Source organism: Tetrahymena thermophila, assembly GCF_000189635.1.
Source record: "Tetrahymena thermophila SB210 genomic scaffold scf_8254598, whole genome shotgun sequence".
Taxonomy (NCBI): Eukaryota; Ciliophora; class Oligohymenophorea; order Hymenostomatida; family Tetrahymenidae; genus Tetrahymena; species Tetrahymena thermophila.
Window position 1 is genome coordinate 187,199 of NW_002476369.1, and position 26,000 is coordinate 213,198.

General features: G+C 21.1%; 8 protein-coding genes across 8 annotated transcripts; 3 read left to right on the forward strand and 5 right to left on the reverse strand. All coding sequences in view use genetic code 6, as the record gives it.

Annotated features, from left to right (window-relative positions):
• Nucleotides 1-347: 347 nt before the first annotated feature.
• Nucleotides 348-3,541, reverse strand: TTHERM_000753449 (transmembrane protein, putative; the record flags this gene model as incomplete). The annotated part of the gene is made up of 12 exons (XM_012798190.1): nt 348-364; nt 597-686; nt 744-833; nt 1,007-1,096; nt 1,265-1,354; nt 1,473-1,562; nt 1,624-1,713; nt 2,250-2,339; nt 2,386-2,475; nt 2,788-2,877; nt 2,975-3,070; nt 3,193-3,541. The coding sequence occupies 12 exons, from the start codon at nt 3,539-3,541 to the stop codon at nt 348-350; spliced, it is 1,272 nt and encodes a 423-aa protein (XP_012653644.1).
• An 882-nt stretch (nt 3,542-4,423) lies between these two features.
• TTHERM_00753450 (hypothetical protein) lies at nt 4,424-6,424 on the reverse strand (the record flags this gene model as incomplete). Its single annotated transcript, XM_001018344.2, has 1 exon — nt 4,424-6,424. The coding sequence occupies exon 1, from the start codon at nt 6,362-6,364 to the stop codon at nt 4,424-4,426; it is 1,941 nt and encodes a 646-aa protein (XP_001018344.2). The 5' UTR covers nt 6,365-6,424.
• An 880-nt stretch (nt 6,425-7,304) lies between these two features.
• Nucleotides 7,305-14,583, forward strand: TTHERM_00753470 (zinc finger in N-recognin; the record flags this gene model as incomplete). The annotated part of the gene is made up of 4 exons (XM_001018346.3): nt 7,305-7,764; nt 8,515-9,220; nt 10,029-12,008; nt 12,378-14,583. The coding sequence occupies 4 exons, from the start codon at nt 7,305-7,307 to the stop codon at nt 14,581-14,583; spliced, it is 5,352 nt and encodes a 1,783-aa protein (XP_001018346.2).
• Nucleotides 14,584-15,806: 1,223 nt separating this feature from the next.
• Nucleotides 15,807-16,007, forward strand: TTHERM_00753480 (hypothetical protein; the record flags this gene model as incomplete). Its single annotated transcript, XM_001018347.1, has 1 exon — nt 15,807-16,007. The coding sequence occupies one exon, from the start codon at nt 15,807-15,809 to the stop codon at nt 16,005-16,007; it is 201 nt and encodes a 66-aa protein (XP_001018347.1).
• A 310-nt stretch (nt 16,008-16,317) lies between these two features.
• On the reverse strand, nt 16,318-17,001 carry TTHERM_00753490 (hypothetical protein; the record flags this gene model as incomplete). Its single annotated transcript, XM_001018348.2, has 3 exons — nt 16,318-16,410; nt 16,563-16,763; nt 16,849-17,001. 3 exons carry the CDS (start codon nt 16,999-17,001, stop codon nt 16,318-16,320), a joined length of 447 nt encoding a protein of 148 aa, XP_001018348.2.
• A 195-nt stretch (nt 17,002-17,196) lies between these two features.
• TTHERM_000753491 (hypothetical protein) lies at nt 17,197-17,508 on the forward strand (the record flags this gene model as incomplete). Its single annotated transcript, XM_012798191.1, has 1 exon — nt 17,197-17,508. The coding sequence occupies one exon, from the start codon at nt 17,197-17,199 to the stop codon at nt 17,506-17,508; it is 312 nt and encodes a 103-aa protein (XP_012653645.1).
• Nucleotides 17,509-19,557: 2,049 nt separating this feature from the next.
• TTHERM_000753493 (hypothetical protein) lies at nt 19,558-19,785 on the reverse strand (the record flags this gene model as incomplete). The annotated part of the gene is made up of 1 exon (XM_012798192.1): nt 19,558-19,785. The coding sequence occupies one exon, from the start codon at nt 19,783-19,785 to the stop codon at nt 19,558-19,560; it is 228 nt and encodes a 75-aa protein (XP_012653646.1).
• Nucleotides 19,786-23,420: 3,635 nt separating this feature from the next.
• On the reverse strand, nt 23,421-23,814 carry TTHERM_000753495 (hypothetical protein; the record flags this gene model as incomplete). Its single annotated transcript, XM_012798193.1, has 2 exons — nt 23,421-23,668; nt 23,790-23,814. 2 exons carry the CDS (start codon nt 23,812-23,814, stop codon nt 23,421-23,423), a joined length of 273 nt encoding a protein of 90 aa, XP_012653647.1.
• Nucleotides 23,815-26,000: the final 2,186 nt, after the last annotated feature.

The following is a 26,000-nucleotide window of genomic DNA, read 5'->3' on the forward strand; positions in this document are numbered from 1 at the left end:
TACAAACCAAACTTTTTAAATTAAATATCATATTTATTTGTGTATTTTTTTCATTTATTTTAACTAGAAATTATTCGTTATCACCAAACAAAAAAATTTATGTCTATATTCTTTAAACTATTTTATATCTCGTTATGAACATTTTTTTATTATTTTTATGATAATCCATTTTAACTATTAAAATAAAAATAAATAAATAAATAAATAATAACTTGAAAATTTTTAATATTTTAAATAAATTATTTAAAATTGAATATAAAATATTGAAAATGATTTACTAAAGATTTAAAGATAGAGAAGTAATCTTCTAGCACTTTCCTAAAGACTAAGAAATTTAGTTTGCTCCTTCAACTTAAATATTATTCTTTCTTATAAATAAAAAAATTATTAATTAAATTTATTTTTTTTTAAAAGACAATTAATTATTTATTATTTTTAAAATTGATAACCTAAGATTTAGCTCTAAATTTATAATATTCTGGCACTTCTCTAAAGCTAAAGCAATGAATTATGCTCCTTCTTTTTGAATATTATTCTCACTAATAATTAAACAATAAGAAATTAAAAAAGAAATTAAATATTATAAAATAGATAACCTAAGATTTAGCTCTAAATTTATAATATTCTGACACTTCTCTAAAGCTAAAGCAATGAATTAGGCTCCTTCTTTTTGAATATTATTATCACTAATAATTAAACAATAAGAAATTAAAAAAGAAATTAAATATTATAAAATAGATAACCTAAGATTTAGCTTTAAATTTTAAATATTCTGACACTTCTCTAAAGCTAAAGCAAATTCTTTGGCTCCTTCTGCTTGAATTTTATTATGTCTAATAAATAAAGATAAAAAACAAATTTATTTAAAAAATTATTAAATTTATAAACACAATAAATAATAAATATAAATTTAAAACAATAATGTAATTAACTACATGTAATATTAAATATTATTTTTTGCTAAAAATAAATAAAAATAGTATTGGTATATTATATTATTAATTACTCAAAATATAGGGATAAATTGGTGACGTCCTAGCACTTTGATAAAGCTAAAGCAATTTATTTAGCTCCTTCTGCTTGAATTTTATTTGAGCTGATAAATAAAAATAAAAAAATAGATTTATAAAAAACTATTAGATATTAAAAATGTTAAAAATGAAAATCAACTCAAAATTTATTTAAATAATTTGTATTTTTTTGAAAATTAAAACAAATAATTAATTTGAATATAAAGTTAATTTAGTAAGATAAAATTAATAACTTAAGCTATAAAGATAAATAGGAGATATTCTGACAACTTTATAAAGCCATAGAAATATATTGAGCTCCTTCATCTTGAATATCATTATAACTAATAAACAAAAATAAAATAATTTTAAATTGTTGCTAGATAAAAATTTCAAAATAAAATTCAGGCTTTTAATTGAAATATTACTAAAATATAAACATTTAAAAAAAATATATTTTACCTAAAATCAAGAGTAAGATTATTAATATTCTCAAGTTTTTTTAAAGTATAAGAAATAGATTTGGCTCCTTCAGCTTCTATGTTGTTCTAACTAGAAAGTAAATATTATGAAAATTGAATAAATCATTATGAAATTATGTTTTTGTAATTACCTTAAGTTAAGCAATAATTTATTAATATTAAGTAATTTTTATAAAGCTTGAGCAATTTAGTTGGCTCCTTCTACTTGAATATCATTTTGACTAAAAGATAAATATAAAAAAAAATATTATTAAAATTTGTTAAACAAAAAAAATAAATAATTAAAAACTTTTATTAAATAATTACCAAAAATTGAGTTTTAAATTTGTGATATTCTATAATTTTTGTAAAGATTGAGATATTTGTTTGACTTCTTCAACTTCAATTTCATTATAACTAAAAAATAAATTTAATAAAGATAAAAATATGTTTACAATTATACCTAAAATCAAGAGTTAAATTAGTAATATTCTATAATTTCTGTAAAGCTAAAGCTATTTGTGTAGTCCCTTCCACCTCAATTTAATTCACACTAAATATTGATGTAAAAAAATATTAATTTATAATACAATTAATTTATTACCTTAAGTTAAGCAACAATTTATTAATATTAGGTAATTCTTATAAAGCTTGAGCAATTTAGTTGGCTCCTTCTACTTGAATATCATTTTGACTAAAAGATAAATATAAAAAAAATTATTATTAAAATTTGTTAAACAAAAAAAATAAATAATTAAAACTTTTATTAAATAATTACCTAAAATTAAGTTTTAAATTAGTGATATTCTATAATTTTTGTAAAGATTGAGATATTTGTTTGATTTCTTCAACTTCAATTTCATTCTCACTAAAAAATAAATTTAATAAAGATAAAAATATGTTTACAATTATACGTAAAATCAAGAGTTAAATTAGTAATATTCTATAATTTCTGTAAAGCTAAAGCTATTTGTGTAGTCGCTTCCACCTCAATTTAATTATAACTAAATATTGATGTAAAAAAATTTTAATTTATAATTTTTAATATTAAAAAAAAAAATATTTAAACATAAAATTTATATTTTTATTCAATTATAATTGAAGCTTAATTTCCAAAATAATTTAGCTTGAATTCCTTAGTTATTCCGCCTCGTCAGATGGTATTTTAAAAAAACGAGGACAGAGGAATTATGTTAATTCTAAAATTTATTTTTTACAAAATTTACTGTGTTCACTATTTTCATTGAAGCTAATAATAGAAGCTCACCAAAAATATATAACTTTTAAAAAAGATAAATGTAAATAAAATGAATTACGAAAGATTTAGATGAAGTTTAGAAATATATTTATTTAGTTGTAAAGCTTATGACAATTGTTTAGCACCTTCTTTTTAGATATAATAATAACTAATAAAATAAATTATGATTAATGTAAGTCGCTTTCAAAATAATTACTATGATTAAAGATTCTAAAAATGTACAGAATTAGCATAAAATTATTTACCTAAGATTTAGAGTTAAATTAGTGATTCTCTTATGTCTTTCTAAGGCTTTAGCAATTAATTATATTTCTTCTTTTTTAAAACGTCTCTCTCTTTATCTAACAAAATGAATTTATTAAATAAAATATATCAATCATATAAAAAATAAAATATTATATTTCTATCTATCTACAGCTAACAAATTAATAAGAAATTGAAATTAAAAATAATCACAAATTACTTAAAATCTATTTCAACAGTTTATTATTCCTAAATTTAATAAAGATTTTCCACAGAATCTACTTAAATTTATGTATATGCAAAGTCACTGATTTAATTGATGAGTTGAATTATTTTATCCTTCGTTTAATTGAGATTTTCTAAATTAAATTAACTTCTATTAAGATTATCAATAGATTCTAGCATTTGTGATTTATAATCTTCTTATTTTTATAAATTCTCCTTTATAATATCTGAAAATAAATCATTTTGTTTGTCTTAATTTTGGTGGCAATTAAGAATAATTTCTTTAAGTTTTTCCTTTTATGAAAGTTTATTGTATAGATCAAGAGGATATTCAAAATTATCATATCTCATTTAAATATTCTTTAATGTTTCTTTTTCTTTTTTTTCTATAAGCGAAATTATTTCCTTTTTCAATATATTATAGAAATTTTAAACTTTTTGAAGGTCCTACATTACTAGATCTTCCTTTTACTTCATATCCTTAATTTGATTAAATATCTAAGAATCTTCTAAAATTGGCCAACCTTTAATTATTGTATTGAAATCACTGTCTAGAAATTTAATTAAAGGTATAAATTTAAAAGACTATTCTGTTAAACAATCTAAGCATTTGAGTAATTATCCATCTTAGTAATGATCGCTTCTCAACATTTATAATCTTTAATTATGAATAGGACAGAGCTTATAATTTTACAATAATAATTATTCATTATTGCGCTGCTATGAAATTTAATCCATATATTTCTAAAAATAAGAAGAGGCTATATTATTATTACTTCTTACTTAATTCTTATTTACTTTCTTTTTTTTTAATTATCGAAATTTTTAATTAATAAATAATTATAAAATTATCCACTACAAATTTAGTTTTTAATAAAAAAGTGAAAAATAAAATTGCCTTTTTAATTGTTCGCTTATTTTTGAATTTAAAAATTAAGAAACAATCGAAAATTAAGAAAAAATATTAAAGAGTGTATACATTTTTTATAAAACAAATATTCTTTTATCATTAATTAATTAATAATTAATTTTTTCATAAATCATTTTAAATATACCTTAATTTTTAAGTCTTTTAATTATTTATTAATTGCTCTTAATTACGTTTATAATTAATTATTTTAATTTTTACCTCTTAAAAAAATGGGGATACAAATTGTTAAATCTTAGTTAATAGAGTATGAATATATTATGTAGATTACTTTGTTAAATTTTTATATATTTTGTATTCAATTTATAAATTGATTCACAATAAAAGCTTCTTTTAAAATATATTTAATATTTTCATAATATAAGTAAAAATAAAGATTAAGATCATTAAGATCAATTAAATTATTTTTGAGTTCATCTTTTAATTCTAATTTATACTAATAATTTGGAAAATCTACTATTTCTAAAATTTATCCTTCTAGCCAAACTCTCATTTCTATCATATCTTCCATATTTAATCTAAATGAATCTCCTTTTGTGAGTTTATCTATTCCATATCCGCCTTTATACTTAATTTATCTTTATTCGTATTTTAAACAGCAAGAAAGCTTGTTTTTGTAACCATAATTTTGATTAAAATCAGATTTTTGCATTAATCCTAAAATGAAGTTAGTACTATTTTCATTGTTTACATTAAATTATATTCTAAATACATACTTTTTTTCTTTTTCTAAAGAACTATCCCAAATACAGTTTGGTGCATAATTTTTATATTTTCCACTGTACTATTACTAATTTATCCAAGCTTCAATAGATTCATCACTATTTTTAACAATTTAAATTCTCTAAACACCATCTACAAAATCAGATTTTACTAATTCGATATTTCTCAGTATATTAGTTTTATTTTCTTTAGGTATCAAATCAAAAACAGGAAATGTTTTTAAAATTTAATCTAATTCATTTTGTTTAAAATCGTAAAGAAATCTTTTTGCCTAATGTCTAATGGCATTGGTTTCACTTTCATCAAAGTTATTTCGAATTTCAAATTACTTTTTCAAATTTATCAACTTAATTAGATGTTAAAGTGAATCATCAGATAATTCTTAAAAACAATTAAATTCTTCTTATTAATCACATATTTATATTTGATCAATGCTTTTCATTAGAGGATAGCATTTAGAAAAAATACCTTTCAAAAATGAAATTGTGTTTTGATTGATAAAATTTGTTTTATTCTCTAAAATCTTGCAAATATTTTATATTCTTTCAGATTATTAAATTTATTAGGAATATTATTAACTGTTTTCTAAGTTAATTAGATGATTCATAAACTCATTTATTTCTTCAAATTTTGTCTCACTTATCTCTTGGAACTTAATTGGTTCCCTGCCTTGCTAAAATATATTTACGAACTCCATCTGTTCAATAAAGGGGTTTAATTTTTCTAGATTTTTTCTAAGGGAATCTAAGAATTCACATGTACAAAAATTTGATTTATTTGATACCAATTGCATAATAGTTTCTAAGTTACTGTAATTTAAATTAATATTATTTTAATTAAGTTAAGGAAAAAAATAAATATTTTCCAGCAAAGAAGATATTTCTATTCTTATTTTGTTAGGGGTATCAAAATCAGCTTATTATTTAACTTTACAGCACTGATCAAGTAGATTTTAGAGCTACAAACTAATTTCTTCTTTTTAAGATTAAATTTATGTTAGAAAAGCTTTGCATTAATTATTTAAAACATCAAAAGAATGCTATTTTCCTTCTTAAAATATTTATTGAAGTTTGTCAATCTGCGATATTTGTTTGTATTATTATAGGATTTGTTCTTTTTCAAAAGAAATTTCAAGAGCTTGTTTAAGAATTTTCTTTTGGACATTTTCAATTTTAATGTTTATTTCATATTTAAGCTCAGTAAAGTATTTTGTAATCCTTTAAACAACAGAGTTTGAGGTATCAGAATTTTAATATTACTATAATAACTTCTATAATATTGTATTGTCGTTGACAGGAGGCCATTTCTGAAGAATTTAAGATTGAGGCTATTGGATTATTTTTTAAATCTAAATGTAATCAATTCCTTTAAAATCATGATCATCATCTACACAATCAATGCAATAAAAGATTTAAGCTTCATTTTAATCTGATATTTAATTCACTCTTAAAAAAGAAATTTAATTATTAGAATGCTTTTAACAATTTTAAATTGTCTAATGCGCTATTTAGTCCATTTCTTTATATTTTGTTATTAACTACTACAATTTAATTGACCTAATTAATTAATGATTTTTTTAAAATTAATCAGAAAATTTAATTAAAAATAGCTAGCTATACTATAGGAGAAAACAATTAAAATTTCAATTTACATTTATTGTATAAATATAGTATAATCTCTCTACATATGTTAAGCAGTCTCTGAACTAAATTAATAGTCCAAAATAGAGAGGCCATTAATATTCACACTATTTATCTAAATTTCATAAAAATGCTAATTAATGAGGATTTAAGGTTGGTAATTTAATATTCTTAATACAATTAAAAATTTAATAAATTTGCTATTTCAGGAAAGAATTTATTTTTTGAAGAAATTTAAATGCGATTAGTAATTAATAACTCAATTAGGAAACTAAAAAAATAAATTTATTTAAAGCTTATATACCTGTATGCAAATTTGAATTATAATCCTAATTTAAATCTATTTTAAAAAATGTTAATTTTTTAATTAATTAATTAAGATTCGAGATCTTTCTTTTTAGTTTTATAAAAATTTATCTGATGAGAATGAGTAGAAAAGAAAAGATATTAGATAGCAAATAGTATATTTAGAATGGATATCAAAAAAGGTAAAATTTATGAATTCAATAAAGAATATTCAATAACATCATAATTTTTTGGTCATCATTATTTGAATTGAGAAATAAAAATTATTAGAATAAATCTATTAGAAACAAACATATCATCAGAATAATGTTAGATGCTTTTGAGCTATTTGTTAAAACAACTAATTAAATCTAACTATTGAAAAATAATCATATTATATGATTTATTTATATAGTAAATAAATAAACTAAAGGATATTTGATAAATAAATTAGATAGATAAATAAGTATTAGTTAACTAAATAGAAAGATTAATATTCCATCATAGCATAGTAAAAAAAGTTTAGCAAAAATGAGGAAAAGGGAGACTTAGATTTTAGGGGCAGCAGCAGGTGCTTTTTCTGTTGCAGCACTGGCTTGGTATATTTATAAAAAAAAGTATAGCAAGCAGACCTATCAATAAAAAATTCAAAAGCTTCTCGAAAAGACCATCTATAATGGTTTTAATAAAAAGTTATTTTCAGAAGCATTTTAGGAAACTTCAAGTGAAATTAATACGAAACTTGAGGAAATTTTTAGTGATTAAAAGTTTTTAGGTCAAATTTCTTGTAGTAATTACATTAGCAATAACAAAGTAGGATTTTATTGTCTAGATTGTGAAGGAAATCCCCTTTTAGACTCAAATCAAATGGGATAATGTTCAGATTGCTTTAGCAAAGCTAATCATGAAGGGCATAGATATTCCTAAATAAATATTGATAAAATTTAAATATCCTGCAAATGCGGAGACAGCAACTTTTTAAAGTCTTAAGGTAAATATGGTTTGAAGCAAAGATGGTTAAATATTTTTTAATTTAATAAAAATTCTTTTTAAATTTAAAATTATTCGACATTTTTGATTAATAATGAAATTAAAGAAATATTAATGCATTTATAAAAAGTTATCTTAAAAAATTAAAACAATTTTTACATACAATCAATAATAAAAATCATAATTTGTTTTCTTCTCAGTTTACAGATATAACTTTTAGTATTAAGATTTAAATCCTTTAAAATTTATTTATTTATTTTGAGCAAATTTATAAGTTAATATCTAAGTTTAATTATCTAAAATAAAATAAAATTTGATAGATATTGAACACATTTATTTCGAATAAGAATATTTTAGAATATTAATTGTGATATATTTTATATTATTCAAGGTTATTTCAAATATTCTAGAATTACTTTTTAATTATTTTAGATTAAATCTTTTTTAATATCTTAATTATTGAATGAGAGCTCTTTTTTAAAAATTGTATTAAATAAAAAAATGAATTATTTTTTATAAAAACATAACAAATATTTTTAGAAATAATGAATTAATAAAAGACAAATTTAATAGTTGATTGGAATTGTTAAAAAATTTTAATATGTTTCTTTGTTTTTCTTCAATTTAATTCTTAACAAATACTAATAAAGTTATTTTTCAAATTGTATTGTTTTTAATATATTTTTTATAAAATTATAAGAGCAACTTTTGATTTGATTATACAGTTTATAATTATTATTTTAAAAAATAGCATATTGCAAAGACCATAAGGGATTAACTGATGAATTGGAAAAAGAAATTAGAAATCTTTTAGAGCAGAATACTGAATTAGTGAATAACTTTAACAAATTCTGGAAAGGAGTATTTTTATAATTATTTTTCATAATTGAAAATGCTAATAAAATGAGCATAGGAAATTAAGCTGGTTCTAATATTGTATCAATAATAGATTAGCTATTTTATGAAGTTGTTAATTTGATAAAAAAGAATATGTGCTATGCAATATTGTTTTCTGATTTTTTAACTTCAAAAATCTATACACAGAAAGATTTAAACACAATAAAGAAACTTTTAATGCAACAATATACAGCTAATCCTTTGAACTCATAAAATGATGAAAAAAACTTTTTTAAAGCTTAGCAAAATGCAGCTACAGAGGATGAAAGTATTATAGTAAATAGGATGCTCTATCACAACTGTAAGAATAATTAAGACATCTCATTCTACAGCACATCTTAAAGAATGAGCAGTCTTTGCAATTGTTCTTATTTAGAGAATATGATCAGATTCTCTTCTTATATTATCCCAGGAATCACAGTAGTTATTCAAGATGTTATAATTAATCTGCAAAGAATCCCCTCATTCAAAAAATTCACCAGTGGCATTCTTATTAAAATGCTCCATTTTGTTGAGAAAAGCTCAAAATTCTTATATGGAAATATCACAGATTACTTCAAGTAAAATCATTATTTCTTTAATATTTAAATATGTTTATTGAAAAGACATTTCCAAAAAAATAAAAGAGCATTTCTTTCAAGAATTCAAAAAACATTTTAAATGAATAAAGTTATTTCTTTTTAATTTGTCACAAACTGAATAAAAAAATAATTAAATGACAGATAGAAATTAACTACTTTATTGACAATTTAATATTTTATTAATATTAATAAAGTTTATTAATTATTAAATAATCATTAATAATGATTAATACAGTTTGTTGATAATTCAATAATTTATTGGTAATGATTAGTAGAGTTTATTGATAATTTAATATTTTATTAATAATGATTAATAAATTTTATTGATAATTCAAAAATTTATTGATAATGATTAAAAATAGTTTATTAATTATTAAATAATCATTAATAATGATTAATACAGTTTATTGATAATTCAATAATTTATTGGTAATGATTAATATAGTTTATTGATCGTTTAATATTTTATTAATAATGATTAATATAGTTTATTGATAATTCAAAAATTTATTGATAATGATTAAAAATAGTTTATCAATTATTTAATAATTATTAATAATGATTAATAGAGTTTATTGATGGTTTAATATTTTATAAATAATGATTAATACATTTTATTGATAGCTTAATAATTTATTAATAATGATTAATCAAGTTTATTGATAATTCAATAATTTATTGATAATCATTAATAAAGTTTATTGATAATTTATTAATAATGATTAAGAAAGGGAAATGTTTTTTTCATTTTAGACAAATTATTAATATTAAATAAAAATATAAAAAGCCCATATCTACTTGTTTAATAGTTCAGTTATCCAGTTGAATACGGATGCCAGATGGTGTTGGATATGAGTTAGTTTGCAAACATGTTTACTATTTTGTGTAAGTACATTGAAGGAATTATATTGCAATAAGATTAATCTTAGGTAGAGCAAGTAAAGCAAATTTTTCAAAGTCTTAAATCTCTTACTTTGTAGAGTGAAGTTAATTTCTTAATACTGCTTACAGATACCACTTTTTTGGAGAATCTTCTGAAAACTCTTTCTAAGATAGAAAAGAGAGGTATTCAAACATAATTAGGATCTTAAAAACAGTTTGTTCATACAACATAGATTAGTTAATGCTTAGATCTTTTGCTAGGGATTGTCTATTCGTTAATACGTGATTTAACTTTTTTGGCTGATGAATTTGAGTCAGTGGCTGTATTAGAGAAACTTAAGCAATACACTTAAGAAAGTGACAAACCTGTTGCAATCAAGCTGAAAAATATATAAAAAGAAAATTTATATGAAAGAAATCATGAGATTCTCCAATTTATATTAAATAATTGGCTTATAAATTATGAGTCAGTTTAGTTCGATAAGAAGTCTATCAGCAATATGGTGAATTCCAAATAAGACTTTATATCATTTTCTTCGTTGATATCTATGATTTTATATTCAGTTGCTTACCGTGATTTTAAGGGTAAGGTAGAGCTAATCAATAAGGAAAGCATCATATCAACTTTGACTAAATATCTTGAAAATGAAAAAAGCATGAACATATTAAACTGCAATGACAAAGGCTCTAAAGACTATCAAGAAAAGATAAAGGCTTTATTCGTTGATCTTGATAGCAATATAATAAAAAATAACTTTTGTGTTTTCCATAAAGAGCTCTAAGTTTAGCAACTAAATCAGTTAAGCAATCAAGTCCAAATGACTCAAGACACGACATCGTTTACTTAATGTATTTATTTATTCTGCATGCAATGGTCTAACCACAACAATGAAGTTATTCTGCTGCTTAGATAAATCTGCTTGCTAATAGCTGAAGAAAAGCTTTACAGCCAATTTTATGATCCTTTTTAGAAAATAGTTGAATAAATTGAATAAAATGGAGAACCTAAGAAAATCACAGCTCTTTAAGTCCCTGATATAAATTCAGAAATTAACAAATTTTCTGAAAATGTCTGCATTTCTTTCTTGACTTCTTATCATATTTAATTCCTCAAATCTAATTTTATAGCAAACTCATAGACTCCCTTAACTCTTGAAAAGATGGACATAAACCTAAGAAGTTCAATTATATAATGTATAATTCAGCTATTTTTCTTTACAAATAATAGTTTAGCAATGAGTGAATACAAACAAATGTGCTTACAAGTTTTTAAGCCCTTCTAGAAGTTAGGAGTAAAAGGCGAAGAAATCCTCATTTAACTTGCAGACTTCGATTAAAAGAAGAAGAAATTCTCATTAAAAAAGTAATACATGCCATATGGTTCAAATCTTCATTTATGGAACCAAATGAGTGTTTATTAACAAGAATTTTTATCTTACACTAAAAATTTCAGCTCAGAAGTAACTGGCACAGTGCAAGATATATTGTTTGTCTAAGAAGATTTTACATTTAACAAAATTGTTACAATTGACAATCTGACATATTAATTCAATTACTTGCCATAATTTTTAATTATAAATTTCACTAAGTTCATTGCATCTGAAAAACTTATTGAAAATCTCAAAAGCCTTTTAATTGGAATAACAAATATCCCAAAGAATATCTACTTATTAACCTTCCTCTAGTATATTGTTTACTTCATTAAAGAATCCAAGCATTCTCCTCAGCTATTTGCAGACATAGAATAACAATATAAACCATCTCTCTTCAAACATTTATATGAAATGTACATCAAATCAAACCTCCTCCAAACTTTCTTCTTGAATATAATCTAAGTCAAAGACACTTAAAACATTCAAGAAGGTACTAAGCTCCTTCTTAAAATGTAATTTATTTTTTATTAAGCTAATTTTCATTCATTTTCACTTAAATCTTATAAAGGTCCATTTTAATTATCTTAATTTCTCACAAAAAACCAAAATAGCATTCAAGTTTCATTCATATTTTTATTTACTGATTAATTTTATATTAATTTTTTCAACTTCTTCTTTTTGTTTATACTTTTACTTTAAGTTCACTATTAAAATTTATTTATTTGAAGGTTTTATTAAATAAAATAAACTTTTTAATTCACTAAATAATTGAAATAGCAATTAAATGGATTTATATTTTTAATTTAATTAATAGAAATTTACTATTTTTATCATTTTAAATGCTACATATAGCTTAAAGAATTATATTTTTTAAAAAATAGGATTAATAAAATTATTTAAGAAGAGGAAGGAATCGTGGATAACGCACAAAATGAAAATTAGGAATTACCTTTAACAGCTGAAGAAATTGAGAAATAAAAGGAAGAATAGAGAAAGAAGAAGATTGAAGAAGCTAAAAGAAAACAATAAGAAATGTTGCAAAAATTTGCATAATAAAGAAATAATTTCTAGCAGAAGCAAGACGGTAAAGAGGAAGAATAGAAAAATGAAGTTGTTTCTGAAAATCTCACACTGCTAAAAAAATAAAGCGTGGTGAAAGATTAGGAAAATGAAGCAGAATATTGCAGTATTTGCTCTGAGTAAATTGAAAAGAACTCTGAGTTTGGATATCCAATTTACATTAAATCAGTAAATACTTTGAATTTCCTTAAATAGGAGAAGAACTCTTCTGACTAGAATCAATAGGATGATTTTTATATTAGTGTTAACTCTTGTGGGCATTTTTATCATTATACTTGTTGGTAAGACTATTAATCTAAGAATTCTGCCAGAAACGAGAGAAATGCTCATTTGTATAGGAACGAATCTGAAATTCCATGCTCTCTGTGCAAGAGACTTGCCAATAATTTCATTCAATACATTCCTGAAAACATGAGATAGAAATATTCCAGCAAGAAGCTTAACAAAGATAATAGTTTAGTTTTTTCTTCTTAGAAATTAAAGGATACACTTTAATAACTCACCTCTTTATAGATTGATCAAGAAGAAAAAATAAACTAGGAAAATATTAAATTCTTTGATAGTATTGAAACTGTGTAGGAAGAAGTCTTAGAAGAAAATTTATTGAGGGGAGAAGAAGAAGTGAAAGAGGATGGCTTGTCTGCTTCTACTACTGGATAAATGAACTCTCTTTCTATGAGCAAAACATTAAGCAAATCAATTATGTTTACTTAAAATGACTTTATTACTAATGTTTAAGATTATTTAACTGTTTTGAGTATTTCTAATCCTGATATCGAAAAAATGTCTATTCAAAATCTTCAACAAGAAGCTTTCGAAAAGATATTCCTAAAACCTTTCCATCACATAGAATTTTCAGAAATTCAGGAATTCATTTAAACTCACTACAAAGTTTACAACAACTTGTTGGAATACATGAGAATGAATTACACAACTTAGTTCAAACAAAAAAAGAGCAACAAACTTCAATACTTGTAGAATTTTATTTAACAACAAAAGGAATCTAATCTACATGATTTGTTCTTAAGAGAAATACTTACTTATTTTTGTCTCAGCAATATCCTTGATCCTCTCCATGATATCAATCTTTTCTGTTAATATTTTATTCTCATTCTTGCAGACTCAATAAAAAAAGAAAAAAACCTGGAAAAATTACAAAATATTAATCTTGTGGAAGTGATTAAAGATGATTTCTAATTACAAAGTCATATGGGTAATCTGAAGCATTTACTTGAATATTTCCTATCATTTTTGTGCTTTAGAAATGTTTTTTCAGTTTAAAAATTGCAAGAATATGATTTTTGTTTAATTTCTGACTACTTAGAATTATTCAACTTAGTTTTCTAGCCAATCTTATCCAAGAATTATCAATTTACTTCATTTAAGGATATCTTAATTAATTTTGCTATAGCTAACTAACAAGAAATAGAACAAGATTTCAATTTTTACACATCAAAACTGAAGAAGAATTAAGTTTAATCAGATAAATTTATCTTAGCTTTGTAATTACCTGATAACTTTGAGGATTTTAAGAGACGTGTTGATAAGAAAAGGTGTGCTAAATGTGACAGAATACCTTTTAGTGATGAAACTAATAAATACACAATTTTATTGTAAGGTGTTTCTGTTTGCTTGCTCTGTGGTTATTCAGTCTGTAAAAATGTATGCTAAAAAGACTATGAAGCTAAATTAAGTTAAAAAGTAGGTAATTTGTCTTAGCATGCTATTGATGCTCATGGAGGTTGTTGTGTATTCATAGATGCTCTTGTATCAAATGTATCTTATATCCATTACCCTAAAAACATCTTGCAAGATTCAATATATAGCTCAAAGTATGGTGAATTCGTTAATAAATCTACTCTTAATTGGAGCGAATACTATCTTGACTCTAAAGCAAATGAAGCAATCAGAAAAGCAGTTATTTACAACTCAGTTCCTGAAACTCTTTTTAAATATCTTAATAGTTACGAAGGATCGTTTGTATATTTTAAAGACTATTGTGTTTGAAGTCAAATAAATCATTATAAAAAGATTAAAGCTTCAATTATTTATTGATGTATTCAATAAAATATAATTAATTTAAACAAATAAAAAATTAATAATAAATAAGTTTGTAAAAAAACAATTTTTAGGTTTTTTTTGAAATTTTGTCTATTTAATTTTATAAAGTCTTTCTTAATATTTGTTAGACCTTTCATGTAATTCTGAAAATTCAAACAAAAATTACAATTTATATTTTTTATTGAAATAATCTCATTATAATTAATTTGAAATGCTGGTTGGCTAGACTTTTTTAAATTTAATTATGACAAAAATTATTTATTTAATTAATCTAATTTATGTCTGTCTAAACCATTGTTTAATTTATTGCTTCAATTCTTTCATTAATTTTTTCTATTTGATTTTGTTATTCTAATATTGCTTGTTAGTATTTAATGTCTTAATCAGTGATATTTTTGTTAAGTCTTTTGATAGGCATCATAATATAAGGTATTAAAGCAGTTTCACTAATAACTATGTTTGAGCATAATATTATCTCGACACTACTTTAATTTAATATATTCATTATTATTTTAAGAAATCATCACTTGCAATTTATTTTACTGTCAAAAAAATAATAAAGTTACCAATACCACTTATTTATTTTGATTTTTTTAGTAATTTTAATCTAAAGTTGTTAATGATGTTGGTTTTATAATAAGAGAGTTACTGATATAAGCTAGTTGAGAGATTTTATGGTTTAATTTTAATCTTAAGTTATCTGTTTAGTTAGAGTTTTTGTTAAATAACCTTGCAATTTTGTAGTTACTAAAAGTATATAACAGAAATATTAGTTAGTGGTATAATCATTCATACATCTACCTAAATAAGCTATTTTAATTATCTTAACTGTGAAAGTAGTATTCAAATCTATTGATTATTTAGGTGCTTTTACTAGATAGTTACCTAGAAGCACTTGTTAATTCAGTCACTAAGATATAATTTTTAAATAGAGTATACAATCAAACACTTAATTAGGGTTTAGAGATTTATTGTTTGTTATTAAATCATAGGCAAATAATTATATTGTTGAATGTAAGTTATCGATTATAAAGTTTTACATATCCTGCTAAGGATTTTCAAGAAATAAGAAGAGATATTATACTTACCAATTTTAAATTTTTGAGATTTTCTATAAAAAAAGATAAAATTGATTTCAAATCTAGATAGAGACTTATCTAATAAAAAATATGTGGGATATGAATAATTGTGTTTAGTAAGGTTTCAATCTGAGGAATGTGAGACAAATAATGCTAGAAACTGATGAAGAATTAATCTCAAGAGATGAATATTTATAGAGAGTATCGATTGAATATCTTGATTCTCAAGTTTAGTAAATTGAAGAATATTAAATGCCATTAGAGGTGCTTATGAATTCATTGCTTCTTTGATTAAAAAAAGATATTTTTATTTGATTAAATCGATTTTAGTGACTACTCTAAGAAGGCTTGATCAGTAATTTCAGAAATTGTTGAATTTATAAAATTAATAGTAGAGTCAACATTCATTTATGAGGTTTCTATGATACTTTTTTTGGTTATTCTCATTGCCTTATTTGTTTGAATTTATTTTTGGGCATTTCAATTATTTCTTCAGCTCTTATTATATTTTCCGCCTCCTCGTAGTTTTATGAATCATGATTACTTATTCTAATTTATTAAATTTTTAATTAACCTGAATTTAATTGCCAAATTCTTCAACTCATGTTTTATAAATGTTCAGGGTTGGTTTGATAAAATCAGGTTATTCATAACTATGATGTTCATGCTAAGACTATTATTCATCTTCTTTTTCCTTATTAAAATATATTTCAATTATTTTGATCCTCGATCAGTTGTTTATCAGAAGAGAGTATAAGTATTTTAGATACTTGATCTGTTAAGTTTTAATTTCTATTTGGAATTTTTCTTGATCTTAGAATTTTTAGATATAAGATCGATCTATACTTGATCTACTATTTTATCTTATTAATTTCTAATCACTTCTTTTAATTATCTGCTTTGCTTTGTTTTCAGATTAAAAGTTTTATCTTCTTTCTTGAATCCCAGATTATCAGTTTGGTAATTATTGATTTCGATAAACTATCTTTGCTCATCAATCTTAGAGTTGAGAATTCGATCCAGCTAGTAGGTGAAATATTTTAGAAGCTTTTTTATAGCATGATCAAAATTAAGGTACTTTTTTTCTCCTTGTTTTATTTGATTTCTTATCTTTATATTTTTCTAAATTTACAAAAGTCTACTTCTCAGAGCTATTGTTTACTGCTTTTCCCTTTTTAGTTATTATAATCAAGACCTTTCCTCTCAGTTTTTTAGCGAGATCAGTCTCTTTGATTTAATAATTAGAAATAATATTTGATGTAGCAACGAAATGTTAATTTAACATAATGAATGTGAAAAAATTTTCAGTTATGATACTGATAATTGGCTCTCTATATATAAATTTGGTACTCTTAATTAAGATAGTCAAAGTGATATGTAATAAATCATATTAGCTCAAAATAATTTTTGAAATCTAAAGATAAGAAAAATCAGGAATAAAGATCATTTGTTTAGAATTTGATAAAAAGTATTGCTCTCAATGAAAATTTAACATTAATAACAAATCTTTGTTTAACATTTTAATAAAAGATAGATGATTTTGTTTAAGCAGAATGGATAAGTTATTGAAAATCTATCTATTCCAGTAAGAAAAAATTAAAATTTTTATTTCAATACTGTACGGATTAAATAACATATTAATATTTTTTAAATTTTAACTTAATAATATTACTAATTTTTCAAAAGAATTATAAAATAATTGGTGGTAGCTGTGAGAATCGAACTCACGCAGATATAATCCCAGCGATTTTAACTCGCATGCCTTAACCTCTCGGCCAAGCTACCTGATTGAAATGATTTTTTATTTTTAGAAAGTCTTTTAAAAAAAATATTTTTTTTATTTGTTTGCTTGTCAATAATTTATGAATAATAAATATTTCAACTATGCTTTCTCACCCTAGAGATAAATATAATTAATTATCTAAAAAATTTATTTATTTTTATGTCTCCTATAAAAAGATGTATGCGATTTTTCATTTTTTATCATAAACCCATCATTTTAACTACTATAAAAAGCTATTACATTTTTTTGTTTCGCTACTTTAAAAAAATACTGATGTGAATATTTCTTCCTAGCAACCTTCAATCACTTTTCTTAAATCCTTGGATAAATTACCTGATTAATATATATGCTGATATCTATAAACTTTATTTAAAAAACATCTTTTTGTTTATTAGTATTAATGAAAAATTATTTTTTGTCTTTAATTTAATTAGTATAAATGAATAAAAAATAGACTTTAACTAATTATTTAATTAATTAATTATAAATAAGAATTATGATAATATTTTTTTCAAGAAATTGCATAATATCAAAATGGAATTTAAGATTTTAATTAATTAATTTAATATTTAATCAAAATATAAAATAGAATAAATATTATTAAATATAATTTAATCTTCAATAATTTAACATTATTATAAATAATTTATTAATTTGTAAAAAGTAAAAAATATTGGCAACTGTGAGATTCGAACTCACGCGGATTACATCCAGGCGATCTTAAGTCGTCCCCCTTAACCAACTCGGGCAAATTGCCTTATTAAGATATTTGGTTATTGATATTTATACTTTTTTATTAAAAATTATTTTATGTTTTTAATATAATCAGTATTAATGAATTAAAAATAAATTTTAACCGATTATTTAATTAATTAATTAAATTTTATGATAATATTTTTTCAAGAAATTGCATATTATCATAATAGAATTTAAGATTTTTATCAGTTAATTTAATATTTAATCAAAATATAATTTCATTTACAATAATTTAACATTTTTATAAATAATTTGTTAACTTATAAAAAGTAAAAAATATTGGCAACTGTGAGATTCGAACTCACGCGGATTACATCCAGGCGATCTTAAGTCGTCCCCCTTAACCAACTCGGGCAAATTGCCTTATTAAGATATTTGGTTATTTCCTTTTAAATCTAAACTTAAAATATTTTATATTTTTATAATTGCAGAGTATTTTTTTAATTTTGAAATGCAAGTGTTATGTTATTATTTTTAGCAAAATTATTTCTTTATTTAAATATACCATCATCCCTCATTAATTAAAGCGACTCTCTCTTCCAATATTTTTTTTTAAATGACCCTTCTTAATAGATAACAAAAAGATCATTAAAATCAATGAAATATTAGATTTCTACCCCCTTTATATTTGTTTTATCAAACAGAAATATAAAATATGTCTCCTAAATAACAGTTGAAAAAATTATATTTTCTTACATGTTTTAAATTAAAATATTTTTGGTATCTAATAATCTCTTTTTAAATTGCAATTTCTTCAACTGGATATATTATTTATACATAAAAATTTTTAGTTATAATTTAAAAATTTTTGTTTTTATTAGAATTAATTAAATCTAATCATATAAACTTAAGTACTAATGAAATAATTATTAATGACTGAATGATTAATTACATATTTTATTTATTTGCAATAAAAATAGATAAGAGGAAATTATATTTGCTAGTACTATTTACCTAATTAAATTAAAATAAATTTAATTTTTAAATTTTATTGATTTTTTAGTTTAATAAATATAATAAGACTAATTTATTTTTTTATTTTATCTTTTTATTAAAAAAAAATAATTTTTAAGCAAAAATGATGATTTGAAGTGTTAGTATAACCTATTTTTGCAATTAATTATAAAAACAAATAATTCATATTCATTATCAAAATTAAATGTAAAAATAACTAAGATAAGAAAAACATATAATAATACAAATATAAGCCTTTTTAAGATGTTAGTATTATATTTTTATTATTTCTAAAGCATTTCATGCATATTTCATTCAAATTTATTAAGTATTTTTATGAATGAGAAATCAAAATTTCTTTTTCAAGAAACTGTATGGAGAGCAGCTAGGATGACCAAGGTTTGAGCAATAAGCAGAACATTTTGCTCTTTCTGATGAACAATCAATGGCCATAGCATGTCCAGGATCTTTGCAATTCTTCAAGCACTCGTCGCACTAAGATTAGCATTCTTCTAAGCTAGCACTAGCTGTAGCAAAGAGGACGATAACTAATAGTAAAAGATATTTAAAGTTCATTTTTCTTGATTTTTTTTTATGTTATATTTATTTGTTTCATTTTTAATCATAAATATTATTTATGCCTTTCTATCTATTTAATAAGTAAGAAAGAATGACAAATACCTATCCTAATCTTCAAATAAGATTAGGCAAAAATTGATTATCATCAAAAATTTACTAATTCCTTCTAATCAAAAAACTAATTAATTATTTTTAATAAAAGAAATTATAAACTCTTAATTTTTATCAAATACTGCTCTACTACAAATTTAAAAAACATAAAATTAATTTTTAATAAAGATATAGAACATGTTTTTTTCATTTAATACATTGATGTAAGATATACTGTGATTTATATTTATGATAAACTATAAATTTTGAGCTAACTCAGGTTTTTAGAAATTTAGAGTTATTATATAAAATTCTTCAATTAACAAAAGTTAATTTAATCCCCATTAGAAATTGTAAGGTATGAATTTAATAAAAAATAATTAATTTCTTTTTTGATCACTAATCTATATTTTAATTTTATTCAAATTAAAGTTAAAGAAAGTAAATAAATATTAAATCTGATTAATTTTAGACCAAAATTTCTTATCAAACAGAAATAGAAATACATCTATCAATCTCTCCTATTAAAAAATTAAAATCTTCATTTATAAGCTAATCTAATAGACAAAAATATCAATTTATGTATTAAATTGGATGTCTAAAAGTTAATATGTCTCAACATTAGAGCTTCTTCATTTTTTTTTCTCAAGTAAATTTTAATTATTTTTAATATATTTTAATTAATTTTCAGAATAAATTATTTTAATAGTTTATATAAAAATTAAAGAAAGAATAAAGGAAATAAATTTTAGTTATATTTAAATAAAAATAAGACTTTCTTATCAATAATAAAATATAAAAAGAATTTCTCCTATAAAAAATAAAAAATTTCATTTATTTGCTAATTCTTAAATTTAGATAAATATGTTTGTTTAAGTATTTCTCTCATAAATACACATAAATCTCTAAAATATTTAGCAGGGTAATGTATACTTATTGTATTACTCTATTTGCTCAATTTAAGAAAAAAATTGTTTTAAAGCAGAATAATCAAAATAAATATGAAAAAAATTTAATTTGATTTCATGAAAATGACTAAATGGTTAAGAATGTATTAAATGTTAATTCTAAAAATGTATTTTTTCAATTTTCTGAATAAATTATTTTAATAGTTTTAAAAAAATTAAATAGATCTTAGTTTTATTGAACTAAAGTTAACATTTATTAGTCAAGCAGCAGAAATATAAAAAGTATTTCTCCTAAAAGATAAAAAACTTCTTCTGTATGTTAATGCTTAAATATATTGAAGTATTTCTCTCTTCAATTCACACAAATCTCTAAAATATTTAGCAGATTCGTGTATTATAAATACTTCATGTCTTACTTTATTTGCTCAATTTAAGAAAAAAATTATTTTAAAGCAGAAAAATCAAAAATAAATATGGACAAAATTTAATTGAATAAAAATGACTAAATGATTAAGAATGTATTGAATTTTAATTCTAAAAAAATAATTTTATCAATTTTTTGAATAAATTATTTTAGTGATTTATATAAAAATTAAAGAATAAAGTAAATAGATCTTAGTTTTGTTTAACTAAAGATAACATTTATTTGTCAAGCAGAAATATAAAAAGCATTTCTTCTAAAAAATAAAAAACTTCATCTGTTTACTAATTCTTCAAAATAAATAAATAAATAAATATGCTTGAGTATTTCTCTCATCAATTCATTTAAAATATTTGTCTGAGTCATTTATACTTCTTTTCTTACTTAATTTTTTCAATTTAAGAAAATTGTTTTAAAGCAGAAAAATCAAAATAAATATAAAAAAATTAAACTAAGTTTAATTTCATAAAAATAAATGATTGATTAATTGATAAACTAAGTGTGCATCGATTCTAAAAATATATTTTATCTATTTTCTGAAGAAATGATATAGTAGTATAAAAAAATAAATAATTAATTAAATAGATGTTTGTTTGTTTGTTAATATTTACTAAATTTAAGATATTATTGTCAAACAAAAATATAAAAAACATTTCTCCTATAAAAAGTTAAAAACTTCTTCTGTTTGCAAATGCCTAAATATAAATAAATATTTTTTAGTATTTCTCATCAATTCAATTAAATCTCTAAAATATCTAGCTAAGTCATGTATACTTCTTGTCTTACTTTATTTGTACAATTTAAGAAAAAAAATTGTTTTAAAGCAGAATAATCAAAATAAATATTAAAAATTAATTTAAATTTAATTTCATAAAATGATTAATTGATGAAATGAGTATTAAATAATTTTAATTCTAAAAATTTATTTTTTGAATTTTTTTAATAAATGATTTTAATAGTTTATAAAAAATTAAAGAATAAAGTAAATAAATGTCTGCTTGTTAAAATTTAACTTAATATAAATTTTTCTTGTCAAACATTAATAAAAAGCATTTCTCCTATAAAAAATAAAAAACTTCATTTATTTGCTAATGATTAAATTTGAGTATTTATTTTTCTCATTAATTAAGTTATTTAAATCTCTAAAATATTTAGCTTAGTTGCTAAAACTTCTTGTATTAATTTATTTTTTGCTCAAATCAAGAAAAAAATTGTTTTAATGCAAAATAATGAAAATAAATATAAAAAAATTTAAATCTAATTCCAAATAAATTGATTAACTGTGTTTTAAATTTTAATTTTAAAAATATATTTTATCAATTTTACGAATAAATGATTTTAATAGTTTATAATAATTTAAATAATAAAGTAAATAAATATATGTTAAAATTAAACTAAATATAAAATTTTCCTGTCAAGCAGAAATATAAAAAGCATTTCTCCTATAAAAAGTCAAAAACTTCCTCTGTTTGCTAATGTTGAAATATAAAAATATTTAAGCATTTCTCTACAATTCACAATATCTCTAAAATATTTAGCTGAGTTAAGTACTTCTTGTATTACTCTATATGCTCAGTTTAAGAAAATAAATTAATTATTTTAAACGTAATAAATATAAATAAATTTAAATCTAATTTCATTAAAATGATTAAATGATTAACTATTTATTAAATTTTAATTCATTAAATAATAAATACGAATATAAATGACATGACTGATTTTGATTTTAATTTTTTAAGAACAACATTTTATTCCATAACAAAAATGATAAACATCTAGAAAAAACATTTATCATCATTTTATTATGTTAAATTGCTATTTTTTGAATTCTGAATATGTTGCTTATTTGAAAATAATAAATTCATTAATTAAAATTTTTAAAAAGTAAAAACTTTTGGTTCAGTTTTGAATGAAATGATTTTAAATAAGAATACTGCTGTAAAAAATATGAAAATGTGTTGTGTTTTTAAGATTTAAAAAATATTTTATTCTTTGAACGAACAACACAATAAAAACATACATGAATATTTCATCCAAATTAATTGATAATTTAATATTATTGAATCAATATTCAAAGTTTCTTCTTCAAGAAACTGAGTGGAGAGCAGCTAGGATGACCAAGGTTATAGCAATAAGTATAACATTTAGCTCTTTCAGATGCACAATCAATGCCAGTAGCATGTCCAGGGTCTTTGCAATTCTTCAAGCATTCATCACACTAAGCAAAGCATTCTTCTTAGCTAGCACTGACTGTAGCAAAGAGGACGATAACTAATAGTAAAATATACTTAAAGTTCATTCTTTTCTTGATTTTTAATTAGTTCTTTCAATTTTTTTTTTTTTTTTTAATTTATATTTTCTCTTCTGCGATTTTTATGTATATTTAAATGTATACTGCATAATGAAAATTATTAGGTCTCACATTGGCAGTCAATCTTCTGATCGTCGAAACAAAAATTTTCTGTTAAACAATAGGAAAAATATTTTTTTTGAAAAAAGCATTTATTTTATATCTGTTTTCTGTATTAATTATGCAATGCAAAAGCTATAAATGAAAATAATAAAGAAAAATATATCAATACTTATCAAAGATATTTGGAATTTCATCAATTTTTTTGCAGCAATAATAATAATAATTAGCTTTGCATCATCAGGTTTAAAATTTATTTCTATGTATTTGCAAAAAATAGATAAAGTATTTTTTTTCTTATAGAAAGAATAAAATTCAAATTTTCTTATTGATAAAAGCTAAAGCCAAAACTAATAAATTTTTCTGATTGCCTAATACAAAATTTATTTTCTATTCTTATTTAAGATTGATGCAATATTATCTCATAAATGCAATAAAATAATGTAAAACAGAGGGCTAAATTATATTGCTTGTCATTTAGCGTTTGATAATCAAAATTATTTTTTATTCTTTCAATATTATTTGATATTAAAATATGGAGGAAAATTATGTTTATACTTAAGTGATAAACCAACAATGAAATATTCTAAAAGTTGAATATCTTCTCCTCTCATAAATTTAATATTTAGTTGAGGGCTATGATTGATCCGAATCAGATAAATTATACTGAGCAGAATTGAATACAATTTTTTTTTATTCTCAATTATGTCAAAATATAAATAATTATTTAAAATAAATTTCCACAATATTTTAATTTTAAAATTGTCATTTTATTTAATTAATAAATCAACTATAAAAATATAAATGTTTTATTTTAAAAGAACAAATCAAGCTATGTAAGAATTAATTGTTTTTATAGATCCTTAAATCCATCCTTTCACTTCGTTTTTTGAAATAAAAAAGTAATGAATGAGAAAATTAAGAATTAGTGAAAAAATCAATAGCCAGCCAAATTAGATTATCTCATAACAAATTTTCTATTCAAAACTAGCTACCAGCATAAATTAATAAAAATTTAGTTATAATTATTATTTGATGATTAACGTACCATTTTTTAGCATAAAATAAACAGATTTATAAGATGAATTAAAAAGGAAGGAGTACAAAATTAAAAATAACGTATATAGATGTTAATTGAAGAGCTACCTGAATGAAATATTTATGTATTTCTACTTATAAAATATTATTTATCCCATTAAAATAATATAAAATTTAAATTAAAAATTAATGTTTTAATAATTTCATACTTTTATTGGCAAATAGAAATAAATAAAATAAAGGGAAATTAAATGAACTTCTATCAACAAATAAATATCAAAATGATTATTTAAATAATATTTTAATTTAATAATACAAAGTAATTATTATAGTAATCAAGTAGGTTGAATTTAAAATTTATTTAAAATTATTTTGATAGAATAGTTTTCTTAATAAATTGTAAGGTTTAAAATTTCTTTCTTTCTTTCTTTCTTTCTTTCTTTCTTTCTTTATTTATTTATTTATTTATTTGTTTATCCATTCATTTAGTTATTGATTTTGTTATTAAAAATCTTTGAATGTAATTTAGAATTTAATTAACACTCATTCTTTCTTATCTATAACATATTTTAAAAAGAAAATTTAATTTAATTAAAAAAAATATTGGCAACTGTGAGATTCGAACTCACGCGGATTACATCCAGGCGATCTTAAGTCGTCCCCCTTAACCAACTCGGGCAAATTGCCTTATTGAGATATTTTACAACATAATTATAATTGTAGTGATATAAATTTTATTTTTAAAATTCATTCATTTTTTTATTTTTTTGAGGATAGAAATAAAATAAAATTAAAAAATAATTATTTATGATTGATTATTACTAAATATGATAATAATAATTAAAATTTTAGGCTTGTAATATATTATATAATAATGAGAATGTATACCAATTTTAAATTGTTTTAATTTATTTATTTTTAAAATTTAATAATATATACTTTTTAAAATTATTAAATTATTGAGTAATCAAAAAAAGTCTTATTCGGTCGATCACTAATAAATAAAATAGAACATAAAGAAATATAAACATAATTAATTACAAATAAATTAAAATTCTAGAATTATATTTTTTAACATTTATTATAAATAGTAGCTGATATAAATAAATAAATAATGATATAAACATATTTACAAATAATTTTTATTTAGATTTCAATATAGAACGTATGTAATAGCTAATAGTGCTGTAAGAGCAAAAGATAAAGCATTTTAGCTAAGGCATTAAAAAGATTAAAAAATAATAGTTTAAATTACATGATTTTTAGATCTACATTTTGATTAGATACATTATTTAATAACATTAACAAATTAGCTATTAATTTTACAGTAATAAATACAATCTAA